Source organism: Leuciscus leuciscus (assembly GCF_965113295.1).
Source record: "Leuciscus leuciscus genome assembly, chromosome: 14".
Lineage (NCBI taxonomy): Eukaryota > Metazoa > Chordata > Actinopteri > Cypriniformes > Leuciscidae > Leuciscus > Leuciscus leuciscus.
In genome coordinates this window covers 34,884,807-34,912,682 of record NC_138738.1, presented here as the reverse complement: position 1 = coordinate 34,912,682, position 27,876 = coordinate 34,884,807, and the positions used below count along the sequence as shown (strand labels likewise).

The 27,876-nt window shown below is 36.7% G+C and overlaps 1 protein-coding gene across 2 annotated transcripts; it reads left to right on the top strand.

Moving 5' to 3' along the window:
- Positions 1 to 28: 28 nt before the first annotated feature.
- On the top strand, positions 29 to 27,845 carry map3k20b (mitogen-activated protein kinase kinase kinase 20b). 2 transcript variants are annotated; one of them, XM_082189938.1, is made up of 13 exons: positions 29 to 180; positions 3,560 to 3,740; positions 6,139 to 6,226; positions 9,004 to 9,105; positions 9,201 to 9,266; positions 9,353 to 9,381; positions 9,499 to 9,636; positions 10,297 to 10,383; positions 16,900 to 16,974; positions 19,813 to 19,919; positions 21,023 to 21,164; positions 23,408 to 23,769; positions 26,462 to 27,845. In XM_082189938.1, exons 1-12 carry the CDS (start codon positions 110 to 112, stop codon positions 23,753 to 23,755), a joined length of 1,434 nt encoding a protein of 477 aa, XP_082046064.1. In that variant the 5' UTR covers positions 29 to 109; the 3' UTR covers positions 23,756 to 23,769; positions 26,462 to 27,845. The 2 variants fall into 2 exon arrangements, with proteins under 2 accessions (XP_082046064.1, XP_082046063.1); XM_082189937.1 differs by lacking the exon at positions 26,462 to 27,845 and having other exon boundaries at positions 23,408 to 24,269.
- Positions 27,846 to 27,876: the final 31 nt, after the last annotated feature.

The window sequence follows — 27,876 nt, the reverse complement described above, 5'->3', positions numbered from 1 at the left end:
GCCAATCCTTTACCGTAGTAGGATTCATAATTTGTCCACCGGTCCAAACGCGAGTGTCCTCTTATGGAAGTGCAGTAACACGAGACAATGAGGCTCCGCATATTATCTTATGACTGGGATTGTTCAGAGAGCGACAGGCCAGCGAGTTTCACCGGACCGCAAGGAAAATACGACTAACAGGTAGGAAAGCACGCTTTTACATTTTAATCAGACTACACGTTATGTGTTAAAAATAATTATAACATTATTGGAAAGAGTTTTAACTCTGCAGCTGATCTCGTGTTTGACGACTTCAGGAGAGTGTGACATAATGTCTGTGACTTAGCCTAACGTTATATGTGTTTGCTTTCCAAAATCTCCACAAGTATTCAAAAAAGTCTCCAGAATGATTTAAAAGTATTCCAAACTCTTCCAAAGTAACATTAAGTGAACATGAAATGGTGGTGAATTAAAAGTAGGCAAATAAACTTAAGAACAACAACAACAAAATTTACAAATTGCTTTACACAGAACAAATGCATATGGACACAGACGATAAAAATACTATAAATTAATGTTTTATCTGAAAGTATCTATTTCTTTGCACAATTCATATTTTAAACATTAGGATGTTGTTTTGGGCAATAAATCAAGTCAAAGATATGAATGAGCTGTTTCTAGTTAAGAATAGTTGAACGTGTGACACACTTGCCCTCTGTTGGCCCCTGATGTCACAGCCAGGGGCCACAGAGATGATATGCGGGTTGTTTTTAGCGACTGGGCGCTCTTTAACTGATAGATAGACTGTGTGCGGGACGGGTATAGGCGGTATATAGCTTGTTCTTTCTACACCGGGAAACCAATCTGAGGTTAGGTCATAGATTTCAGGGAAGAGTGACGCATGTAGGCTAGTAATGCATAAGAAACCAGACCCCCATTTCCACTAGCTACAACTACATCAGAGTTTACTACATTAGAGGTGAAAGAAAACATGAGTTTGATTCCCTGAACATTAATTTATACATGTGCTCTCCTGGATTTGGAAAAACGATCATGAATACACAGGCATTCAGCCGGTGTTTGTTGCAAATTGTTGCAGCACACTTTATGATTATTTGACATGACAGCTCAAGCAGTAACAGCAGTATCCTGCAGTGGGATTTATCATTATTTTAAATAAATGAAAATTATTATTCTTGTACACATGTAGCTTTTTTTAACCCAACTGAGAGACTACAAGGAAAATTTGTACTCCAAAAGTCTACTGCAAAAAGCCCCACACACTTCCATTGATTGTAATGTTCATGACCTCAGAATATAATAGAGCAGTCGAAACCCTGTATGGCCCCCGGTCATATCGGAATATCATAGAGACATGGGAAATCGTGGAAAAATGATCAGGCCCACTCCAACATTGTGACAGAAAGTTCTGGACAAGCAACATACCAGTTATATATATCCTTCATGGCTGCAACTGTTAGAGCAAACAAACACATTAACAAGTGCTGAACTTCCTGTCTTCTCCAGTTTTCAGTTCAGTAAACCACTGTTCAATTTGATTATGGATTTATAGTTAGAAATTATAGTCAGATGGTTACATTTCCCCTATTTATTATTATATTCTTCTGGTGTAGGATGTTTTTTTACTTTGTGTAAACAGCAATCCCTAATCTCTATTTTAACAGTAATCTGAAACATTACAGTAGTCTCTCTCTATTCTGTCTATTCTTGTGTTCTCATAAAGCCTGTAAAGTAGTGTAGACAAAAGTGGCAGGAGTCCATTTGCAGATGTAGCAGAATACACTGAAGGACTGAAGGCAGAGACAAGCCAAGTCATCCTGCAGTATCCTGCAGTTATGTGAGCATGTTAGAATTATTAAACTTCTGGTTCCATCGTCCTCAAGTCAGTGGGTTTTTTGGATGAGTTCTTGTTTAAATGCCTGAAATAAAGTCTGTGGGGAACACAAGCTCGAGATATTTTCACCTTTTATTCTACGACATAAAATACACCAGTAATACTCCACTTGTGATTTAAAAAAAAAAAAGAAGCTTTTACTAATAAGTCACTAATAAGTGGTTAAATGTGACTATATCGGCTGTCATTATACATCAGCACATCGAACAGGAAAACTCAACACACAGCTTCACAGCTCCGTTGATTTATGTTTACTCAAACCCTTAATAGTGGCAATGCTGAAGTCATGGTGTAGTTTGTGTATAACTTAAAGTCACCATGAATTCAAAATTGACAATTCTTTTTTTTTTTTTATGGCATATTACAGTATGCATTTATTTTATATAGCAAGTACAGGAACTTGCTACTGCAATGCATACACCCATATGCTACTGTGAGCTTGAAATGGCTTCAGCACAAATAGCATGTATAAAAATAATGACCCGTGGTAGAGATATACAGGTGGAGCTGGGGAAGGTGGAGGGTTTCAGAAGAATTTATAGTAAACGCTAACCAGCTATTTAAATGTTGAGCAGCCAGCTCATTGGCTGCAGATGTAATGTGAACATCCAAAGTTTCATGACAGAACTTATTTATATGCTATTATAGTATTTATTAATATTTTGAATTGGATTTTATTTTTATATTTTTATTTTTCATTTTAAAGGTATAGCGGAGGATGTTTTACTTCCTGGTGGGTAGTCTAAACTATTGGTCCTCCTAATTGTCAATCATTCTGGTGAATCAATCAAACTTTTCAAAAAGTGGAGAGGGCGGGTCTTATCTAAAATTTGGAAAGATCCTCCGCTATACCTTTAAGTGTAGTAATTTTGATTATGTACTTTTGACTTTGACATTTTTATTCTTTTATTTGATTTTTTATAATTATTTAATAAATAAGCTCTCCTCATATAATGTACATATGAAGAGTTCAGATGCAAAACCCTGAACTCTTTTTATATTTAAGTTCAATAATTTCACTTAAATGGCAATGCAAATTACCTATTAATTGTCATTTAAGTGAAATCACTTAACCTAAATATACGAGCCTGATAAAAATTATCATTCTAGAAGAAAATTTCAGATGGCACTTAGAGGCTTTTGCATCTGAACTCTTCATATGTATTGGCACACTTGTTGATCACTGTAGCTAGCCTAGGACAGTTGTGATCAGCAGCATGAGGTTTGTTTTGCATACTGGGCCCAACATGGTATGCTGGTTGGATCTGCTACACCAGCTCATTTTTGCTTGAGTGCAGCATGAATGTCCTGATCCACCTGTTCTAATCAGCATAAACCAACATGGAATTCATGCTGGTTTATGCTGGATTTTTCAGTATAGGGTTTCCTGTAAGGCCCGCTCATACAAGAGGTTTGTATCAACAAAACTAAACAAAAACTTGGAAGAGTAAATAAAAACTCCAGGAGAACAAATCCAGATCAGCAAAAAGGAACATTGCAAACTGAAAAAATAGTTCACTCTGGATGTTGTTTAATTAAAGACCAAATCTATAGTTTTGACTTTACAGTATTTTTTTTTCTGTTCGAAAGTATTATTATTCTTTCTTAATATGTTTTTTGTCAAAACTTGAATAGTAGCTTTATATCGTGTCTCTCTTTCTACAGCCACAGTGAATGTCAGTATGAGATGTCGTCCCTCAGTGCAAGCTTCGTTCAGATCCGCTTTGATGACATCCGCTTTTATGAGAACTGCGGCGGTGGGAGTTTTGGGAGCGTGTATCGGGCACACTGGATCTCACAGGACAAAGAAGTGGCTGTCAAAAAACTGCTGAAAATTGATGATGAGGTTAGTTCAGATGAAGTTATTGTTATTTTAGCTTCTTATTTTTATAACTCAAGTCAATTGTATTTGGATAGCGCTTTACACAATACACATTGTTTCAAAGCAGCTTTAAAGAAAATCATGATGTTAATGTTTATAATATCTCAATATCTTCTACCTTATAGTTAAGTTATTAGAGCTGGGCGATAATATAGTTTACATTTTGTGACAGTATAAACAATCAAGCAATTGAGATTTGCTATTTTGATCAATCGTTTTATAGAGACCCTTTAGTTTAGACGAAAAAGAAGTATACTTCAAGTTCATTTTATGAAGTATACTTAAGTAATGTTCAAGTATATTTTTAAGGATACTTTATGTAGTAAGTATACTAATATCAATGTGTACTTGTAGTAAACTTGTAAGTGTACTGTTTCAATACTTCTTGGGACTAAATTGGCCCACTTTTAGTATATAAAAGTATACGTTTAAGTGTACTATAAGTGTAAAAGTAGTAAACTACTTAGTTTACTATTTTAATACAAGTAGTAAATTTTTTAAGTTCATGAAAGTACACACTGAAGTGTACTCTCAGTAAACTACTAGTTTAGTAGTTTAAACTGCAAGTACACTTGTAAGTTTTCTTTAAGTGAACATAACATTATACTTATAGTTTACTATTTATATATTATTTTTGCACTTGCAGTATACTACTGTGTTCAAATGTAGATATTATTTTTTATACTTGAAAAATACCTTTAACTGTACTTTAATTTTAAGAACATTTTATTAGTTCCATGCATCCTTTTTTATCAACACTTGAATGTCGGTAAGTTTCATAAAGAAAGGCAACATTTTAAACAAAAAAGTTGAGAAAATCTAATTTTTGTCAAAGACTACGCCTTGATCTTATTCAGAACAATGATCAAAGCACAGATGGAGTAGATCGAGTCCAACACCCCCAAAGCTTCACAGTCATTTTCTCTTCATGGGTTACGCTTCATTTCATTTGAAAATATTAAGCCGTTTTGATTTACACGCTGTTTGATGATCATGTTATTTTTGGACTAGCCTACACAAAAAATCAGATACGCAGAATTAGAAACATATCTGTTTTATATCAATATTCTAATCAATATTTTCAAACAATGTAAGTTTCGTTAGACTGTAAATGAAAAACTATGTAAAAAAAAAAGTATATTTAATAGGCTACTCGATCAAAAGGGCTAACACAACTACAAGCCAAGTATACTTTGAATAGCCTACTTAATTATACTTTTAAGTATATCTCGATCAAAAGATTGAGTACAAGTTACAGGCCAAATATTTTTGGACTTTTCCCTCAGTATAAGTCAATTACACTTAAGTGTAATTTTAAGTATATTTCTAAGAAGTACATAACGTATATTTTTGTGAAGTATATAAAATGTAGACTGAAAGTATTCTTTCTTATTTTTAGTTTAAAAGAAGTATACTAATAGAACAATTGAATAAACTTGTTTTTCATAAGGGGGGTTTTATGGGTAAACTGTTTATGTAGAGCTACAGTCTGTTATCAGCCACATTCACACACCGCATCAGAATATGGTGGTCAGGCCTGTTTGAAATGCTAAATGCAATTGTGTTCAAGCACAGTTCAGTTTGTTTTGAAAAAGAAAATGTGCGTACTATGCAACAGAATATGCAAAAAGCAATACATCAAATCAGTAGGATGTCAGAATACTCACTATACATGAAACGGTAGGCGAACAATACGATGACATACTGCATCCATTGAGTTTTTAACATGCTAATGTCTACTCACGATCTTACTAGCTGGCCTCCGGTACACTAGCATCATGTATACAGAAGATACATTGGTCAAGAAGTAAATTCTTCATCAAATTTGGTACATAATCCAAATGTTCAGGAATTTGGACGCAGCCTGTGTGAATGTAGCCATTGTTACCATCCATCAGACTTGTTTATGTGCATGAGAGCGGGGGAGTGTAAGAATCTACAGTTTTCCATGATCGTCTCTCTTTTTTCCCCATCATCTCTCCCCCGCCTTTCTCTATTTCTCTTTGTCTAAAGTCAATTTGATATACTGTAAGTGTAAAATGTAGCATCTTAATGTGGGTTTGCAGGCGGTGTGTGTTACTGTCAGTATTAATGCATGCTCAGCAGCGCTGCCAGAGTCTGTTCCACTGTTTACTGGAGTTTAGCAGCTTTCCTGGCTGATGCCATGCAGTTCGAGTCCCAGCGGACATGTCCCACAATACTGCTAATGGCTCCATGTTCACGGACATTTCTAGTGTAATATTTGACCTCGACATACTGTAATGAAAAAATAGTTTTATGACATTGATGCAGCACTCATTTGAGCCTCAGTGTTTGACCGCAGTCTTTCACCTCTGCATCTGTTTTCTTTCACCTCATCCAGGCTGAGATTCTGAGTGTCCTGAGCCACAAAAATATTATTCAGTTCTACGGAGCCATACTGGAAACACCCAACTACGGCATTGTCACAGGTAATAATTCAATGTTTCAGTTTCACAACCAAACCAAACCTGTTTCACCAACAAATGTTTTATTGCTCAGAGGTTCCACTTAAAATGCTCATATGACCATTTTTTTAAATGTTTTTGTAAGTGTCAGTTATTTGATCAAAAACAAGTTAATATTGTGAAATATTATTACAATTTAAATAAGTGTTTTCTATTTGAATATATTTTAAAATGTAATTTATTCCTTAGATGGCAAAACTGAATTTTCAGCATCATTACTCCAGTCTTCAGTGTCACATGATCCTTCAGAAATCATCTTTCTAATATGATAATTTGCTGGCCAAGAAACATTTCTTATTATTATCAATGTTGAAAACAGTTGTGCTGCTTCATATTTTTGTGAAAACTGTGATACACTACCTTTTAAAAGTTTGGGATAAGTAAGATCTTTGAAAAATTTGAAATTAAAACTTCTATTCAACATGGATGCATTAAATTGATCACAAGTGGGGAAAAAAATCTGTTTTATATTCATCATTCAATTCAATTCTACTTTATATTCATCAAAGAATCCTGAAAACAAGTATCACAGTTTCACCAAAAATATTAAGAAGCAAAAATAGTTTTTAACATTGATAATAATAAGAGCCATTATCAATAATTGAGCACCAATAATAATTGATAATAATTGAGCACTAAATCATCATATCAGAATGATCTCTGAAAAATCATGTGACACTGAAGACTGGAGTGATGATGCTGAAACTTCAGCTTTACCATCGAAGGAAGAAATTGCATTTTAAAATATATTCAGAAAACAGGAGTTTTAATATAGTAGTAATAATATATCACAATATTACTGTTTTACTGTATTTTTGATCAGATAAATTCAGTCTTGATGAGCTGGTGAGACTTCTTTCAAAAACATTAAAAAATCATATTTATTCCAAACATTTGACTGCAAGTGTATGTCGCTCAGTTACCGCTGAGATCTTGTCTACAACTTTTGTGAGAGGCAAGAGTTGTAAAAAGAAGTCTCCATTTGTTCTCCATTTCATCTCATTGCTGTCTTAGAGAAATAGATAAGATATTATAGAGATTTCCTTTGTGATTAGTCTTTCGTAAGGGATGCTATGATCTCCCAAAAATGTAATACTGCCGTGCTTTGTGTGTAATCGTAGTGTGAGGAGAGTTCATAAAGAGGACACGCACACTTACACGCTTGCACAGTTGTCTTGCCATTTTTTAAACATCCTATTGTGATCTTTGTCTCCAGGGATGTAGATGTGCTTATGAGCAGATTTATGTGGCCTAATCATTTCTCGAGAGCATGTCTTTCAGCGGCTCTTCAGAGCGCTTGGTCAGCTGGGTATTCAGTAAATCTAACGTTTGTGCATGCTGTCATCTTCTAACTCCTGCTGCCAGCATCCGCTCCATGTGTGTGTGTGTGTGTGTAAATGGGAAACCCTGAGTGTGCTAAGCTGTGTTTGACTTCACTCGAGGGTTGGTGATAGATGATCTCATGTGTTGATTGACATCTCGACATGAGACTAGATTTTTGCTTGTTTAGCCTGCCTCTCTCACTCCTTGTTTCTTCTCTATATGTAAATGTTGTTACAATAACTGTTTCCATCCATGTGAATTTAACTTATGCGCAAAATTGGGATATTGCATAAAACATTTGCGAATAAAGCAGCATTTCCATCCCATGTGTTCAAGAGAACATAATCAGCACTTCTTGGGAAATTGGCGCAAAATATCTGTAGTGATAATGGAAGTTTCTGCAATCGAGGAAGAAACTGTGGCTCTTTTCTTCCTACATTATATATGGCAAAATGCAGTTAATGCTGTCTTGCGGATTAATCGGATGCCTGGTGTTTGTGAACGCGATCATATGAGACGCTTCTAAAGGGTCGTTAAACTAAATCATTTTGATGACAGGCTTTGGCTCAGGCATTTCAGTATGATAAAACCAACATTTGAGATGCTGTGCAATGAAATTGTCACAAATTCACAAGTTTTTTGTTGCGCATCAAGGGATTTATTCGTTAAATGTGTCTCCATCATAGTTTATGTGCAATATCTCAAAATGCGCATTCAAATTGGTGGTTGGATAGGATACATAGCTAATGACAAGCAATACACATTCATAAATATTGTATAAATACACTAGCATTCAAAAAGTTTGGGGTCAGTTTGTTTTTAAAGAAATTAATACTTTTATTGAGCAAGAATGCATTTAATTGAAAAGATTTTACAGTGACAGTAAAGACATTTATAATGTTACAGAAGATTTCTATTTCAAATAAATGCAGTTTTTTTTCTATTCATCAAAGAACTTTCTATTCATCAAAGAATTCTGAAAAAATGTATCACGGTTTCCCCAACAATATTAAGCCGTGCAGCTTTTTTCAACATAGATCATAATAATAAGAAATGTCTTGAGCAGCAAATCAACATATTAGAACGATTTCTGAAAAGATCATGTGACAATTTTTCAGAATATTACTGTTTTTACTGTATTTTCGATCAAGTAAATGCAGCCTTAGTGAGCATAAGAGACTTCTTTCGAAAATGAACTTTAAGTGTATATGAGGTCTACTTTTTTCTCACAACACTAATTCAGAATTTACTGTGAAACAGTTCTTCTTATATTTTTTTTGCATTACTTTATGATCTATATTTTGGTATCCATATAACAATAGAATTATTTAGCTTACACCTGCAATATATATCATCTCCACAACATTTAGTTGACACATGTGATGATATGTAATATGTTATGTGTGTTTGTGTTGTAGAATATGCCAGCAGAGGATCATTGTATGAATATTTGTCCAGTGCTGACAGTGAGGAGATGGATATGGGTCAAGTAATGACCTGGGCGATGGAAATTGCTAAAGGTATGTGTCTGTATGAATACATGTGTTTATGTAATGATCTCAGTCACATTTTCCTTATGAGCTAATGGCTGATTCTGTGATTTGTTTCCCTGTAGGAATGCATTATTTACATGCTGAGGCCCCTGTGAAAGTCATTCATAGGGACCTGAAGTCAAGAAATGGTGAGTTTTTAGCTGTGATGTGAGCAATTTCACAAGCAAAACATGATTATTACATACCAATGACTATTTTCTTTTCTCTCTATTAGTTGTGTTAACAGCAGATAATGTATTAAAGGTGTGTTTCCTATTTTTATTTCACATTCCTATATATTTATATATAAAATCTAGGATTTAAACTCTGCCCAAAATATCAATGTGACTGTCCCCGCACAATGCATTTTGTCTGTGTCAGATCTGTGATTTTGGAGCATCTAAGTTGGTTTCTCACACAACACACATGTCTCTTGTGGGGACATTCCCTTGGATGGCCCCTGAAGTGATCCAGAGTCTACCCGTCTCAGAAACCTGTGACACCTACTCATACGGCGTGGTCAGTACTCAGATTTATACATGAATGAGTGTGTGATCAAGTTTTTTTGTATGATCAAGTGTCATGGTTTCCACAAACATATTAAGCAAAAGAAGTATGAAACTGTTTTCAATAGTGGAAAGAAAATGTTTATTTGATCACCAAATCAGCATATTATAATGCTTTCTGAAGGATCATGTGACACTGAAGACTGGAGTAATGATGCTGAAAATTCAACTATTCCCAACACAAGAATAAATTACATTTTTATTTTAAAAGAGTTACAGTGTAGCTCTTTTCCATATACACTGAAAGCATAAACTGTCCACATGATGTGTAGCTGAAAAGGACAAAAAACAACAACCATAAAACTAGTCTATATAACTCTGTATTATATAGCATATATAGTATTTTAGGATTAGAATCAGTCTAAAGTCATTTAACGTATTTAAATGATTGTTCGTGCAAAGATATGTATACACAAGGCTGTGTTTCTATGTATGTCTGACTGTCTAAATTAATTATTTCAAGCACAGTCTGCATAACCTCCATTCCAAGTGTTGTTCACCCCATATATGCTTGTGTTGTGGAATATGCCAGCTTTGTTTTGTTTTTTTCCTTGCAGAGAGCAATGGCAGGACGTATGGACATTTATTGTCTGATTTGTGGTTGGTCTTGCAGGTTCTGTGGGAGATGCTGACCAGAGAAGTGCCATTTAAAGGTTTTGAGGGTTTGCAGGTGGCCTGGTTGGTGGTGGAAAAACATGAGGTACTGCACAGTATCCCACAATCCCTCAGTGTTCTTAAGAGAGGAATGTTAATACTGTAGAACCACCACATGAATCAATGTTTACAATGTTAGTGTAGTTATACTGCTGTTAAAGTGGGCCAGTTTTCCTATGAATATATGTCCATGTCATACATTGTTGATGTCCTGGAAGACTCTTTCCTTGGCTTTGTTCCAAGACCTAGTGAACTGCCCTCTGCCCTACATAGACAGCTGCATCCTAACTAGAATAGAACCTCATAAACAGGCCCGCATGAAATCTGTGCCCACAGAACTCAAAATTCCAGAATTTGAGCTGTAATTCACACACCTCCTTGTTTTTTTATGTATCACATTTTGCCTGATTTGATCATGCAATCAACTATAAATAGGAGTGTGGTACTCTCAGATCCATTTAAAACACGGGATTTGCTCCAAAGTGACCATTACAGTGAGCAAATAGTTTTGCTAACAGTAGATTTCATTCGAGTTTGTCATTAGCATGCTGCTAAGCTAATGACACAATACTCAGAGAGCATAAAAATACATAACACCTAAATGTTGTACAGAATACTCCACCTTAATTAGACTGAACTACTTTAAGAAATACTTTTCAATACTAAATACTAAGAGTTCCTTTCACTGGAACTAAGGGGCCACGCCCAACCCCTGAAAAACAACCCCACACCATAATCCCCCCTCCACCAAACTTTACACTTGGCACAATGCAGTCAGGCAAGTACCATTCTCCTGGCAACCGCCAAACCCAGACTCGTCCATCGGATTGCCAGACAGAGAAGCGTAATTCGTCACTCCAGAGAACACGTCTACACTGCTTGAGTCCAGTGGCGGCGTGCTTTACAGCATGAGTTGCTGTTGTTCCCAATTGCTTCCAATTTGTTATAATACCACTAACAGTTTACCGTGGAATATTTAGTAGTGAGCAAATTTCACGAATATTGATGACTTATTGTAGCCTGGCTAACGTCAGACCACGTCTCATTGAGACGTGGTCTGGGAACCATATGTTCATTTTCTCGTATTTGAGGCGTGGTTTACGAATGCCCAGAGCCGTTTATTGGGCGCTACGAATGTCTATCAAATGCGCCTGTACGTAGCTCAAAGCCAATCGTTTCAATCATACCAGATGACGTATGTAGAGTGGCAGAAATTCGACGGGGAAGAAGACGAAATAAACTTGCGTTCTAAACTACTTAGAACACTATCTTATTACAGGTCTTTAGAATCGCGTGGAAAGACAGTATGTCACGTTATAAAAAGGCCCTAAAAGCGGCCAGGGCTGAGCACCTCCGCAAACTAATAGAAAACAACCAAAACAATCCAAGGTTTTTATTTAACACCGTGGCTAGAATAACAAATAAACAGACGTCACCCGAACAAAATATCCCGTTACAGTTCAGTAGTAATGATTTCATGAACTTCTTCACTGAGAAAATAGAAAGCATCAGAACCACAATTGTAAACGTTCAATCTTCAATCGCGCCTTATAATTCAGCTTCAATTATCACCCCGAAAGAACAATTACAGTGCTTTACAACTATAGAACAAAAAGAGTTAAATAAACTTATCACTTCATCCAAAACAACAACATGTTTATTAGATCCTATACCAACTAAACTACTGAAAGAAGTGTTACCTGTAGTGGAAGAGCCTCTCCTCAATATTATTAACTCGTCTTTATCTTTAGGTCATGTTCCAAGGACATTTAAACTGGCAGTTATAAAACCTCTCATTAAGAAACCACAATTAGATCATAATAATCTAGCAAATTATAGACCCATTTCAAATCTTCCATTTATGTCTAAAATATTAGAAAAAGTGGTGTCCGCTCAACTGGGCTCTTTCTTGCAACAAAATGAGATCTATGAAAAGTTTCAGTCTGGATTCAGACCGCATCATAGCACTGAAACTGCGCTCATTAAAATTACAAATGATTTACTTTTAGCTTCTGACCAAGGCTGTATCTCAATACTAGTTTTACTTGATCTTAGTGCTGCGTTCGATACTATAGATCACACAATACTCTTAGATCGACTACAAAATTATACTGGTGTTCAAGGACAAGCACTAAGCTGGTTCAAATCATACCTATCTGACCGCTACCATTTTGTCTATTTAAATGGAGAAAAATCGATCATAACTCCAGTAAACTATGGAGTGCCGCAGGGATCTGTATTAGGCCCTCTGTTATTTTCAATATATATGATGCCACTTGGAAATATTATAAGGAAACATGGAATTAGTTTCCATTGTTATGCTGATGACACTCAAATATATATTTCATCACGGCCGGATGAAAACGCTAAATTTTCCAAATTGACAGAGTGTGTTAAAGATATAAAAGATTGGATGACGCGTAATTTTCTTTTATTAAATCCAGACAAGACAGAGGTAATACTTATTGGTTCAAAAAAACGCCCACAAAACCTCGCACAATACAACTTTAACATCATAGGATGTCCTGTTACTTTATCCTCTACAGTAAAAGACCTGGGTGTTATACTCGATTGCAACCTGTCTTTTGAAAATCATATTTCATATGTTACAAAAACAGCCTTTTTCCACCTTAGAAACATTGCTAAGCTACGTAATATGCTATCAGTTTCTGATGCAGAAAAGTTAGTTCATGCATTCATGACCTCGAGACTGGATTACTGTAATGCTTTATTAGCTGGTTGTCCTGCATCCTCAATAAACAAGCTACAGTTAGTCCAAAATGCCGCCGCTAGAGTTCTTACGAGATCAAGAAAATATGATCATATAACACCGATTTTATCATCACTGCATTGGTTACCTATAAAGTTCCGTATTAATTACAAGGTATTGCTACTGACTTATAAAGCCCTAAACGGCTTAGCTCCAGTCTATTTAACGGATCTTCTGTCACCCTATAATCCATCGCGCTCTTTAAGATCACTAAATTCAAGGCTTTTGGTCATACCTAGGATATCCAGAACCACCAAAGGAGGAAGAGCATTTTCACATTTGGCTCCAAAACTCTGGAATAGTCTTCCTGATACTGTTCGTTGCTCAGACTCACTCTCCCAGTTTAAAACTGGATTAAAGTCGCATCTCTTCAGCCAGGCATTCATATAATCCCACAGTTCAAACTACAATCCGGCCTCTAGCTCATAAATGCCAGAGGAGAACTGGCCCCCGACTGAGCCTGGGTTCTCCCAAGGTTTTTTTTCTCCATTAGGTCACCTGATGGAGTTTTAGGACACCATTAGGTCACTTGATGGAGTTTTTCGGTTCCTTGCCACTGTTGCCTTTGGCTTGCTCAGTTGGGGATATTTTGGGGATATTTAATTTAATTTTATCAATCAACAAATTCCTCTTGAAACAAACTTTGTTGTATTATTTTAATTTAATACTGTGAAGCTGCTTTGATACAATCTGTATTGTGAAAAGCGCTATACAAATAAACTTGACTTGACTATCTAAGGGCGCTTTCACACTGGCAGTTTAGTGCGGACCGGGGCACGGTTCGCATGAAAAATCGCTAATGTGAACGCTGTCATCGGACCCGGGTGCGCACTAGAGTACCGAACCCGAGACTACCTGGAGGAGGTGGTCTGAGCTCGGTTGCTCCCGAACCATGGCGCGGTTCGCGTTAATGTGCAAGCAACACGGACTCGGGTGCGCGCTTGTTCAGGAAGTATAGTATCCCGCGCATGCGTATCACTGTCGAATATCATTGTTTCCTCACACGAGTTGTATTCTCCATGCGTTTTCCGTGTGCGTTTGCGATGACGTAAGATCACTGCAAACGCACCTGGGTTCGATACAACTAATTGAGTGTGAAACCAGACCAACGCTGCGGGGGGCGCCGGGAACTAGCGCACTCGGGTTCGGACCGCAGCAAACGAACCCAGTGGAAAAACGCCCTAAGGCTGCATCGAAAGGTAACTTCGCGTCTGATGCCATGTTGGATCCATAGATATAAACAAACTGCTTCGGTGTGTCGCATAAACGTCGTCATCGTCTTGCTGCTCCCTCCCCGTTCTGTGATTGGATCCCTTTTTGAGGGGAAAATCTGGTCCATGGTGTCCAGACTGCCTAGCAGCGTGAATAAAATCACGCTGCGCTCAAGGCAGCATGGGGAAACCCAGGCTAGACTTATTGCACAGGTGGCAACCTATCACAGCAGTGGCAACCTACCACGCTTGAATTCACTGAGCTCCTGAGAGCAAGCCATTCTTTCACAAATGTTTGTAGAAGCAGTCCGTAATGCCTTGGTGCTTGATTTTATACAACTGTGGCCATGAAAGTGATTGGAACACCTGAATTCAAGGATTTGGAGAGGTGTCCCAATACTTTTGGCAATATAGTGTATGTCAGAAGAGCTTTTTAGCAAATATTTATTAAACATCCAGTCTCCTCCACTGACCCGTTTGTAAGATGTAAATAAGCATATGTAAACTAAACATATGTAAACAAATGTAAACATATGCGTCATGGCACTGCGTACTGTGCGCAAGGTATTTTCGAATCCGATTGAGAAAATGGTAGAATTTAAGTTTTTACATGCTTAATTTTTTCCTGTAGATCGGATTATTTCAGGTCTACACCACCCCTTCCAATCCATTTGAAATTTCATTTGGATGTGTTTACATTAAAGGGATACTCATCTTTTTTTGGAAATAGGCTAATTTTACAACGCCCCCAGAGTTAAACAGTTGAGTCTTACCGTTTTCTAATCCATTCAGCCGAACTCCGGGTCTGGCGGTACCCATTTTAGCATAGCTTAGCATAGATCATTGAATCGGACAGGACCATTAGCATCTCTCTCAAAAAAATGACCAAAGAGTTTCGATATTTTTCCTATTTAAAACTTGACTCTTCTGTAGTTACATCGTGTACTAAGACCAACGGAAAATGAAAAGTTGTGATTTTCTAGGCTGATATGGCTAGGAACTATACTCTCATTCCTGCGAAATAATCAAGAAACTTTACAGCCGTACCATGAGTCCAGCAGGCGTAATGATATGACGCAGCGCCTGAAAATAGGTCTAATAGGTTAGACAAACTTAGTCCCGGTCACGTTGGAAGTTACCGAGCTGGGGACTATTTTCAGGCGCTGCGTCATATCATTACGCCTGCTGGAGCCATGGTACGGCAGCAAAGTTTCTTGTTTCTTGAGATTATAGTTCCTAGCCATATCAGCCTAGAAAATCGCAACTTTACATTTTCTGTCGGTCTTAGTACACGATGTAACTACAGAAGAGTCAAGTTTTAAATAGGAAAAATATCAAAACTCTTGTCATTTTTTTTGAGAGAGATGCTAATGGTCCTGTCCGATTCAATGATCTATGCTAAGCTATGCTAAAAGTGGTACCGCCAGACCCGGAGTTCGGCTGAATGGATTCGAAAACGGTAAAACTCAACTGTTTAACTCTGGGGGAGTTGTAAAATGAGCCTATTTCCAAAAAGAGTGGAGTATCCCTTTAAGGTTTCAGTTCGATTCCCCATTGCATTCCCCACAAATGCTATATGTGATGCTTCCCAAGAATTTGGCCTAACGAATGTATTTTAGAAGGTTAATTACGCTGATTAAGTTTTCAAACTTTGCATCTAGATCACATCTAATGATAACGTTTTGGAACTGTTATGTTTTGTTCATCCTGTGGGTAACGGAACAGTATGATCATGGATTCCATTGCTTGCTTTAGTTGGATATTTATAGCAAACTGATCTGAAGGCTTCACTCTGTGCATGTTTGAGAACCCCTACAACTTTTATTGAGCGCTAGCATAAGATATATTGCAGTTCTCTTTATGCGTTTCTGCCGTGATGCCATCAGATTAGACCACAGTGGTTTTAGTGCTGTAGGGGGACAGTCAGGAAACCTTTTTAGATAAACATCCCAGCCTGAGACAGAGAGGAGGGGAGAAAGTACTTATAAGAGAAAATGTTGGCGAAGGGCAATGGGAGAGGTCAAACGATGAATAAAAAGATATTTTGGTTTATGTTAAATTCCCAGAGGGAAGGAGCAGTTTCCATTCTCTCGTGGGCTCGTGATTATGTGGTGTGCTAATACAGTTTGTCCGAAATAAAACTGTGTGCAATATGTTTACTACAGCTGCTTTTCTATTGGACGAGCCACTTGGACAGTATTACATTCCTACATGTGTGGCTTGTCAAAAAAAGTCTCCATTACAGCATCTCTCCTCACATGCTCTTAAATTTCCATTATCTTGAGTGTGAACTAAATTGAATCACTTCGTAGTGTAAACAGCGCCCATGTAAAAGCTCTTTGTTAATCCTTATATACCAGTTATGATATATCAGACTCTTTGAACATGGAGATATACGCTTCATTTGAGTTGTGATGTAAACTAAGCCCAGAGGAGCGCTTTGCTGCAGTTGTGTTGGGAGCTTAAGCTGGACTCGTGCTAAAATTAGGATTTTATGTAATGGCTGCTATAATGGGTTTTTGAAATGGATTCTAATGTGTGTGCATGTGTCTGTGGTATTTGTGTGGGTTATGTGTTCCAGAGGCCGACCATTCCCAGCAGCTGTCCCGCCAGCTTTGCAGACTTGATGAGATGTTGCTGGATTGCAGAGCCCAAGGTACTTGGTGGGACTGAGACGAAATTCAGTACATACAGTATGATGCTCAGGATCACTAGAAACTGTTAATATAATTAGTCATTCAGCGGATGCTTTTATCCAAAGAGACTGACAAGTGAGGAACATCTGTTCAAATTATGTCTTAGGCATTTTCACAATAAATCAAGATTTTAAAATGAAACTATTTTGTCTTTTGACAAAATGACTTGATCTTCACATTAAGTCCAAAATAACAATCATGCAGGTTGTCCTTTTTTTAGAGAGTGGAGATTTAGTGTATTTCTTTCAAGGAAAGGTGAAAATAATCATTGGATTCTATGTAAACTAGCAATTTTTTGCTGTTGTATCAAACTATGCAATTTATTCTCAATTCAGTGTACACAGGTCTTAAAGAGGCCATATTATGCCCTTTTACAATGATTTTGTTTTTGTCGTCTACTAGAACAGGTTTTCATGCTCAAATGTTAAAGGCACATATGCAGTTTCCGTTTTTCTCAAACAGCGACCCCTAGAGTCGCTGTGGAGTAGGGGTTTCACAACTACTGATTTTTGCTAGTCGACTAGTTTTGCATAACAGTCGACGACTAGTCGTTAAATTATTTATTCATTAAATTGACGCATTAACGCATTGAGCATTGTTAAGGAAGACAGAGGAAGGAGTTCTGGTGAATTATTGGAAATGTATGTTTGAAATTCAGAAATAACATAATAAATAAATTCATCAGTTATTCTTGTGTTAATACAAAAACAGCAGCATTCATTTAAAACATTCTTGTAATTAAAACATTCTTGTTATGAACTGCCACACCACGCGCATCAGCGAACGTTGCAGATAAACATTCCCACATGGCTAGCCTCAGACAATAACATTGTCAACATCACGACATATTTTTTGCATATAGTTTTAACTGTGCATTTTTCATTGCATCTTTAAGCAAATATCATTTAAGCATATAAGCCGATACAAGTTTGATGTAGGTTATACTGAACCACTATATTTTTGTATCACCTGCGACACACTGGCTGCGTGGCGTGACCGTCTCAGCTTAACAGGTTGGAGTTTGCACACTGCCTGCGTGAGACACGCGATTCAGGCGCGGCTCGAACCGCTAGAGTGCAGAACAGCGGAGTTTGTATGGACCGAAGTGCATGCCTGAGCTTGTGTTTTCGGTTAAGCTGCGTTGCTTTGACATTGTGGAAAATAGAATAATAGAAACAAAATGTATTAGTCTTTTTACCCGTTATTATCAATCTAAAGTAATCTCGTTTTTAATTTAAATTAATCTCGTTTTTAATTTAACTTAATTTTGTTTTTCTTTATTTAAATTTCGTTTTTTCTTTATTTAAATTTCGTTTTTTCTTTATTTAAATTTCGTTTTTCTTTTTTAAATTTCGTTTTTTCTTTATTTAAATTTCGTTTTTTCTTTATTTAAATTTCATTTGTTTTAGTTAGCCTAAATTTCGTTTTTTCTTTATTTAAATTTCATTTGTTTTAGTTAGCCTAAATTTAGTTTTTTCTTTATTTAAATTTAGTTTTTTCTTTATTTAAATTTCGTTTTTCTTTTTTTTAAATCTACCCTTTAGCCTACTGTGTCAGTAATTTGTTAGTCAGAAAAATATTAGACAACCTTAAAAGTATCGCTTAAGTTAACAGACCTGTGTGTGTGCGTTTTATATCACCAGTGCAGTGTCCGTTCTCGAAGCCCTGCCCGTGTGAGGTGCGCCATTTCCCACTCGTGCTGTTCTGTAGTTTACTAAATGTTTATTAATTCTGAATGTGTCCCGTTTTGCGTGTCCATCTATATTGCACCAAATGCGACACTGCACTCCATGACCTTGACCGTTTTGGACGCATGGGTACCTCAGCGCCTGACGCCATTTTGTTTTCCGACTAGTCGATTAGGGCCGACAGCGCCGACTAGTGGTTGTGACAGTCGGCTAGTCGACTAGTTGATGAAACCCCTACTGTGGAGTATGTTTTTTTAAACGTTACTGTCGTAAATACCACTCTCTGCACTCTTCTGACCGCGCTTTCTTCGTTTTCTTCATCGAGTCTGCCATGATTCACGTCTGAAATGCGTGCTAGTGTCTTCCATAGAGGCTGCTTCATATGTTGTTGATGTACGTGACGTCGTGCAGTAAAGCAAGTCGTGATTCTCGCAAGATTTGTCGGGGCGCCACCTCTCAAACCTGCATTGCTGGTTTTGCCAGCGGCGTCCCCCCCCCTGCTTTGCTATCGGGATGATTCGCCCTACTATGAGTTCGTTTACCATCTAAATGATTTTGAAGCTGTTATATCAAGGTACAAATCTTGCATAGTGTGCCTTTGCGCATTATTTTTGTGCCAAAAACACATTTTTTTTCACATATTTGACATTGTTGCAGCTCCTCTTTTCCCAGTCTGTCAGTAACGCTCTGTTTAGTTCCTGTCTCTATGAAGCCCCTCCTTTTGAAAAGAGCAATGTGCTCTGATTGGTCAGCTGGACCAGTGTGTTAGTCAACCATTTTGGAAATGTCACGCCCCTTACCATAACCACAAGTTTTAACACACTATTAGTGCAAGGCAACCAGGCATCGCCCCTTTGAGCTGTATTTATTTAAATGAGGAATATTATGAGTGTTTGTTCCCAAAAAGAAACCCAAGACCACAATGTAGGCATTTCATGGAGTTCAGGCCTATGCATTTTTGAGTTCTCAAGTGAGCTATGATTTTAAGAGATAAGCAAAAATAAAGTTTATAATTATAAGGCCTGGAAACAAACAAACTTTGAGTTAGTTGCTGTATTACATTGTGCTAATTAAAGAATGACCATAATAAATGTGCTCTGTCATCTCCAGGAAAGGCCACAGTTCAAACAGGTCCTGAGCACCCTAGAGACCATGAAAAATGACAGCAAACTGCCAGACCAGTGCAACTCCTTCTTACATAACAAAGCGGAGTGGAGGTACGTACAGTCCACAACTCGTTGGCAACTTTTTTTGTAGTTCTGAAGTATTTAAAAATGTAAACATTAAGAATTGTTTTATTTGTTCACAGTTAAGGTTATAAGCATTGTCAAATAAATTAAATAAAGTTGCCAAAAGTGTTTTGTATTAATTTTCCCAAATGATGTTAAAAAAAAATTGTTGCACATGACTCAAGCGTGATTCACATGGACTCGTAACCTAACTGTAAAAAGTGTATACTTTGGGCACATATAACAATCAATAGCCAATTTTACACAACCTACAAAAATGAAAAACAGGTTAGGCATAAACTGTATAAGAGCCATGAACAATGTGGAAATTACTGAAGAAAATTATTTCAATTCGTCCATTGATTTGTGAAAACTAGCTAAGCAAGTGTTTATGTACACTTATGAGGTATTTTGGAGTTTAAAAGCAGAAATATGAAGCTTGTATAATTCTGAAATTATAGAAATTATTTTCTGTGAATTTTAACTTGTATTGAACTTTGCACTTGTTTTTAGACATTTGTATGTAGCAAGACTAGGTTTTGTTTCTTTAGAGGGACAAGTTGCAAGATAAAGACACAAATGGAGGAAACAAACACAATGAGTGCTGGACTTCAGCAGAGCTGCAGTGCATGAAGGGAGAAATGAACTGAGAGGAATGGAAAAAGAGAGCGAGGAGCAGGAGTGGGGAGGAAGAGGGAGGGTGAGACATTCTGGAAACGCTCCTCATGAGAGTGGTAGAGAAATCAATTCTAGCAGGAGGAAGGTTTTGAGAGTGTGTGTGGAGAGGTTTTGGCAGGGGCTGATATGGCTTTTGAGGGCAGAGTGGTTGAGGAGGGGGGAGGGGGGCATTCTGGCCTTCCTTCACATACCGGTTTATAAATAGCCACGCTAAAGACTTTGAGTGGGGGTTTTGATTGTTTAGCGTGCAGTACCACCTACTGGCATGGAGAGAAATTGCAGAAAATTGTGGGGGTTTTTAGGTCAAAGATGCATTTTGGTGTAATAAAATGATTATTCTCTTTTTTTATTTTGCATGTTTTTTGTACAGAGGTTAATTGTGTTGTTAAATCTTCCTGTGTTCTGTCTGTAAGGTGTGAGATAGAGGAGACGCTGGAACGCTTGAAGCAGCTGGAGAGAGAGTTAAGCTGTAAGGAGCAAGAGCTGGCGGAAAGAGAAAGAAGACTGACAGAGTGGGAAAACAGACTCATGGAAAGATCCCGATCCTGCACTCCTGTAAGTCTTCACCGTTCTGTGTTCAAAATATCTCATTCTGCAACCGTACTTCTGCTTACTATTTACTAACTACATGGTATATAAAATTGCAATCCAGAAGGCGTACGTTTGAAAATCCTCGTTATTAACATTATTATATTACAATTCTGTTTGATGACTCAAGTGGACACTTTTATGAAGTGAGTCAGAAATGTAAAGCAAATAATGATAATGTGGATTCACAAACTCGCCTTTTCTGTGATTGGACAGACAAACCGATCCAAAACTCCATTGATTGGGCCAGTTGCTGGTCTGGATATTTAAATAGTGTCATGGTGTTGATACTGAAATCCACCTATGAATGACTTATTTGTCTCTGCATGTTAATCTGAGATAGGAGAAAGCAGAAATTACACAGTAAACACTATGATTTTAATCAGAAGTTTTATATGATACCCCATACAATGCTCAGTTTTAATATGCTGTAGTAAGTTGCTGACATTGTGTTGCACTCCTAAAATGTAGGAAGTCACAAAGGAGTAGTGAAACTTTAACAAAGACTGGACTCAAACAAAACGTTTCTTATGTGTGCAGCATTAGTGGTAGTGCACCTTGACTGTGTTGTAGAAATGTTGGCAGACATAGTAGATCATGTGCACAGAGAAAATCTGCATAATACAGTATCATGCCCTTGTGAGAAAGAAGCATACTTTTTTTTAAAAGAAATAATATACTTTATTGTAAGGTTTTCAGACACTGCATGTTAATGGCAATTAAATTAAAATTTATTCGATTTTTGAGTAGGACTTAAGTACGTGTCTTTGAAATATAGAAATATTGAAACTTTTAATGTATTTAAATATATTTGTAATTGCACATTATTAATGATGAACTTCTAATTTGGTATATATAAAATATTAACTTTAAATGTAGTATCGAATAACACATTACAGTTAAAATTACAATCATGTACTTTGCATGTGCTTTAGAATGTTAGTCAAGTCACATTTATGAATATAGCGCTTTTTACAATACAGATTGTTTCAAAGCAGCTTTACAGAGATAACGGGAAAATAATGCAACAAAGTTTGTTTCCAGAAGAAAATAGCATCACAGTCCAGCTTAAGTAAGTTCAGTGATGTTTCATTTTTGTTGCAAAAAGTTATAATTTAGTTAATATATATATATATATATATATATATATATATATATATAGCCACTCTGGAGAAAACCGTGATGTCATCGTCCAGCTCAGTTCAGTTCTCATATAATGGTGTCAATGCAGGCGGATCAGTATTATTGTTGAATATTAAATTAATTGTTAAATTTCATGTCCCCAACTAAGCAAGCCAAAAGCCAATGGCAACAAAGGCAACAGTGGCAAGGAACCAAAACTACATCAGGAGACAGAACAGAGAAAAAAAACCTTGGGAGAAACCAGGCTCAGTCAAGATTAAAATAAGTGTACTACTTTAAAGCATGACAAAAGATTATTAATACATTTTTAAAAGTGTACTTAGGAGTGATAAGAAACAGTCATGAAAGTGTACTTAAACTTGAAATAGCCTTTTATTTCATTAATATTATATTATTTGTTCTAAAGTATTTCTTCAGGTAGAAGAGTATCCCTAGTATCTCTAAAACTATTTTTAAAAATCTTTATCATGGAAAAATGAAATAATACCTTAGTGAAACAAACCTATACGAAAATGTATTTAAAATACATTTATTTCATAATAAGTAAACTACAAACCATTAACATATTTACAGACATATCGCTTGAGACCTACTGATATAAATATTATAATTAAACTTTATTTGGAGTACTTAATTGCACATTGCTCATTTCTTAATATTATTATTAATTTTAATATTAATATTAATTCTTAATAAAAAGATGTTTTAATATCACTATTAGTAAGGATCGTATGATCTCTGTATAATATCAGTCTTTAAATGCAAGATATTTAAAGTGTACCTACAGTATACCTGCGAGAGTTCCACTCTAGCACAATCAAGTATATCTTTAGTTGGACATCAGCACTATTTCTGGATAACTATAAAGTGCATTAAGTACAAAATACTTATATACTAAAAATACAATTGCATGATATTTATATTAAGTACATAAATATAAATGTATTTGTAGTATGCTTAATGTAAAATAGCTGTAGTATCCCATTAACCTCAATGTAAGTGTTCAAGCACATTTCCACCATCTACAAACTTTAATCGACTTCACGGTTTTTTGTTTTTTTTTGCAGCTGTTTTCACACATTTCCCCCTTGGCGGCCACTCTCAGTGCCGAGTCCTTCTATGAGGCTCACATGGAGGAGAGCAATAGCTCGGAAGTCAGCTGTCAGATCTCATCAACCTGCAATAACGGGGATCTGGGCCAGGCCAGCCTACAGAAGCTCATGCTAGGATTCGGGGACGTGTTTGACCTGGATATGAACATTCCCAGCGGTAACCTCGTCCGCCAATCAGGGATGCAGCTGAACATGCAAGCAAAGAAGAATTCCTCCAAGTCCTGCAGTGTCCGTGAGGGACGCAAACTGAACATGGCCATCACCATGGATGACTTTGGCTGGTCTGACGACGACAGCGATTAGTGGAGGGCAACACGGTACGATAGGGTGGGGTTAGATGGGGTCACAGCCGGTCCAAGGTCGAATATCGAGAGAATCAATTTCCAACAGTTGTCATTAAAAGATTAAAGTGTAAAGATTGAGCTGAATATTTTAAAAGATTGTTGCACCCATGTGTGGTATGTTTCAGTGCAAAAAAAAAATTTGATCCTGAGCAAAATATTACACTGCCCTGTTAGCAGTAGGGCTGTTTTCTGAATATACCGGCTAACCAGTACAAATACCCTATGATAAATATCAAACACGATGAATGATACTGCATTGTAATTGGAAAGATACAGGGTACTTCATAAATGCCCATAAATGGCAGGATTTACCTCTGCCTCCTCTCAGTGAAACACCAGATCATACTGAGATTTCCCCAGTGAGTCACATTTTACAGTATTTATAAAGTGTGGGCTGAGATTTAATGGGATTTCTGAAGCTGTGTTTTTGTAAAGCCCTGAAGTTTTTATAAAATAAAGGAAATACTGAACAACTTGTGTGAAATGGGTCAAACTGCAAGGGAACATTTCCAATATTTACCTAAAGATCTGTAAGTGGGACAAAATATTATAATTCACTTGCATAAGTTCTTTCAAAACTTCCATCAAGGAATTATGTCTTCGGCCCTTTTTCCTTTTATCCTAAAACCGCTTAATTCATGGTGTTGCCAAGGCAAGACTGTTGCTATCGCTCAAACTTAGGTTTATGGATTTGAACAAACCTCTGACCCCAAGTATTCATTTTCAGCTCTAAACTTGTCCTGCATTGTTTGTGGTATGACTCTAAATGATACATCAAATTATGTGATGGATAAAAATAATGCTTTGACCTATTTAATAACCATAATATGAGGTGAGAAATTTCTGCCAGTATTTCTACTTGTTTTTAAAACTTTTTTATAAACTGGGACTCACACAGTAAGTTATTGATTTTTATTATTATTATTTTTATTATTTGTGTGTGTGTGTGTGTATATATGTGTATATATATATATACACACACACTCACCTAAAGGATTATTAGGAACACCTGTTCAATTTCTCATTAATGCAATTATCTAATCAACCAATCACATGGCAGTTGCTTCAATGCATTTAGGGGTGTGGTCCTGGTCAAGACAATCTCCTGAACTCCAAACTGAATGTCAGAATGGGAAAGAAAGGTGATTTAAGCAATTTTGAGCGTGGCATGGTTGTTGGTGCCAGACGGGCCAGTCTGAGTATTTCACAATCTACTTAGTTACTGGGATTTTCACGCACAACCATTTCTAGGGTTTACAAAGAATGGTGTGAAAAGGGAAAAACATCCAGTATGCGGCAGTCCTGTGGGCGAAAATGCCTTCTTGATGCTAGAGGTCAGAGGAGAATGGGCCGACTGATTCAAGCTGATATAAGAGCAACTTTGACTGAAATAACCACTCGTTACAACCGAGGTATACAGCAAAGCATTTGTGAAGCCACAACACGCACAACCTTGAGGCGGATGGGCTACAACAGCAGAAGACCCCACCGGGTACCACTCATCTCCACTACAAATAGGAAAAAGAGGCTACAATTTGCACGAGCTCACCAAAATTGGACAGCTGAAGACTGGAAAAATGTTGCCTGGTCTGATGAGTCTCGATTTCTGTTGAGACATTCAGATGGTAGAATCAGAATTTGGCGTAAACAGAATGAGAACATGGATCCATCATGCCTTGTTACCACTGTGCAGGCTGGTGGTGGTGGTGTAATGGTGTGGGGGATGTTTTCTTGGCACACTTTAGGCCCCTTAGTGCCAATTGGGCATCGTTTAAATGCCACGGCCTACCTGAGCATTGTTTCGGACCATGTCCATCCCTTTATGACCACCATGTACCCATCCTCTGATGGCTACTTCCAGCAGGATAATGCACCATGTCACAAAGCTCGAATCATTTCAAATTGGTTTCTTGAACATGACAATGAGTTCACTGTACTAAAATGGCCCCCACAGTCACCAGATCTCAACCCAAAAGAGCATCTTTGGGATGTGGTGGAACGGGAGCTTCGTGCCCTGGATGTGCATCCCACAAATCTCCAACAACTGCAAGATGCTATCCTATCAATATGGGCCAACATTTCTAAAGAATGCTTTCAGCACCTTGTTGAATCAATGCCACGTAGAATTAAGGCAGTTCTGAAGGCGAAAGGGGGTCAAACACAGTATTAGTATGGTGTTCCTAATAATCCTTTAGGCGAGTGTATATATATATATATATATACACATTAGTGTTGTCAAATCGATTAATCGCATCTAACATAAAAGTTTTTGTTTACATATGTGCATGTTATTATATTTATATGTGTGCATATCTGTACATATATATATATATATATATATATACATACACACACATACAGTAAATATATGTGTATATACACAGATACATATATAATATATATAAATTATGTAACACATTATGTAAACATTTTATGTTAGATGCGATTAATCGATTTGACAGCACTTTTATATATATATATATATATATATATATATATATATATATATATATATATATATATATATATATATATATATATATATATATATATATAAATCTCCCATAGAACTGCACATGCTTTTCATTAGCCCTCAGGGCTTGTTTAGCGTCTTTCTGGAGTCATGTGACAGGCATAATCAGTGCTTTCACTTGTTTTCTTACAGATAAGCTCAGTGGCAACCGGAGTCAGAGCAGAAAGGCCCACTTTGTACCGTACTCTCCATTTGCGCTGTAAACCATGTCTGCACTCTTTTCACTTGACAAATAGGTACAGTGGGGTGAAAAGGCTTACAAAAACTGGTATTTTTCTGCTAGTTCTTCATTACAATCCTTATATTGTATACACAATGCTTGGTCTGGTAGTTATTGTTTTGTGATATCCCTCATAGCTGTATGTTGTGTATACAGAGGCTCATGTTTAGTGCTGTGTGTGGCCACTGTGTGATCCACTGAGGGTTTGTGTGTGGGTGTTTGTTCCCAGCGCAGAGATCCGGCTCTCTTCTTTCACAAGTAAGACAAACACACAACCCTATTCATCGCTAGTGCATGTTTAATCTGTAAACTATATCCAAAGCAGGAGACTGCATAAGAAGATTAGCCTGCCTGTGTCGAGAATATTATGTACTTTGGTTCAATTGCAGTCAATATAGAGCAGTGTGAGTCAAAAGTTCACTGAATGTAGGTTTCTCATGATCTAAAGGATTCTGCTTAAAATTAGTTTTGCAAACAAATATAAATTGTGGGAAGCTTTTAAAAGACTATTGGAAAAGTTTGCCAGGTCAGATATCTTGGTTGCAAGAGTGTGTGCAAGGATGTATCATAGGAAAAGAGTTGTGACTTAATAATACGCTTTTTAAGTTTTCTTTTTCTTTTTTTAATGCCACTGCATAATTACCATGCATAGGACAAGCTGTTTGGAAAATGGATGGATTATCACACATTTGTTTGCATTTGTTTAGATTAATTCCCCATTTTAAAATAATAATAATAATAATAATAATTGTTTGGTGTCTTTTTTTTATACTGGAATTAAAATTGCATTGTGTACATTATTTGAAAAAAAAGTAAATTGTAATTTTAGTTGAGCAAGATATTGATAGTCTCGTAAGCTAAAGAAAAACTATTAAGCTAGTTTCTAATGAGGTAATTTATTTAAACCCTTCACAGTAATGTGTGAGTGAGTAGATGCATGTTAATTTGTCAGCATTTTAAAAACACAAATTCTGGGTAGTGCTTATAATAACTGCTGATGCCATAATTCTGAGTACCTGTGAAATCCCTTCTTCCCTTTTCTCTTAGCAACACTAATGCAGACATAACATGGTTGCTAACAGATTATTACAATATTACCTCATGTCATCTACAATCAAATTTTGGCAAGGCCCAGTGTCCCACCTTGTCAAATTACCACTGTTCTGATTCTTTGTCACAAAGTCATACAAATATATTCGAAAACTTTTAGAAACAAAAAAAGACAAATCGCAACAGATTATTTTTTTCCTTTTTATTTAATAGGTTGAACGAATAAAAGGAACACTTTTTACTTCATGGAATGTGGTTTCATGACAGAACGTTTAAC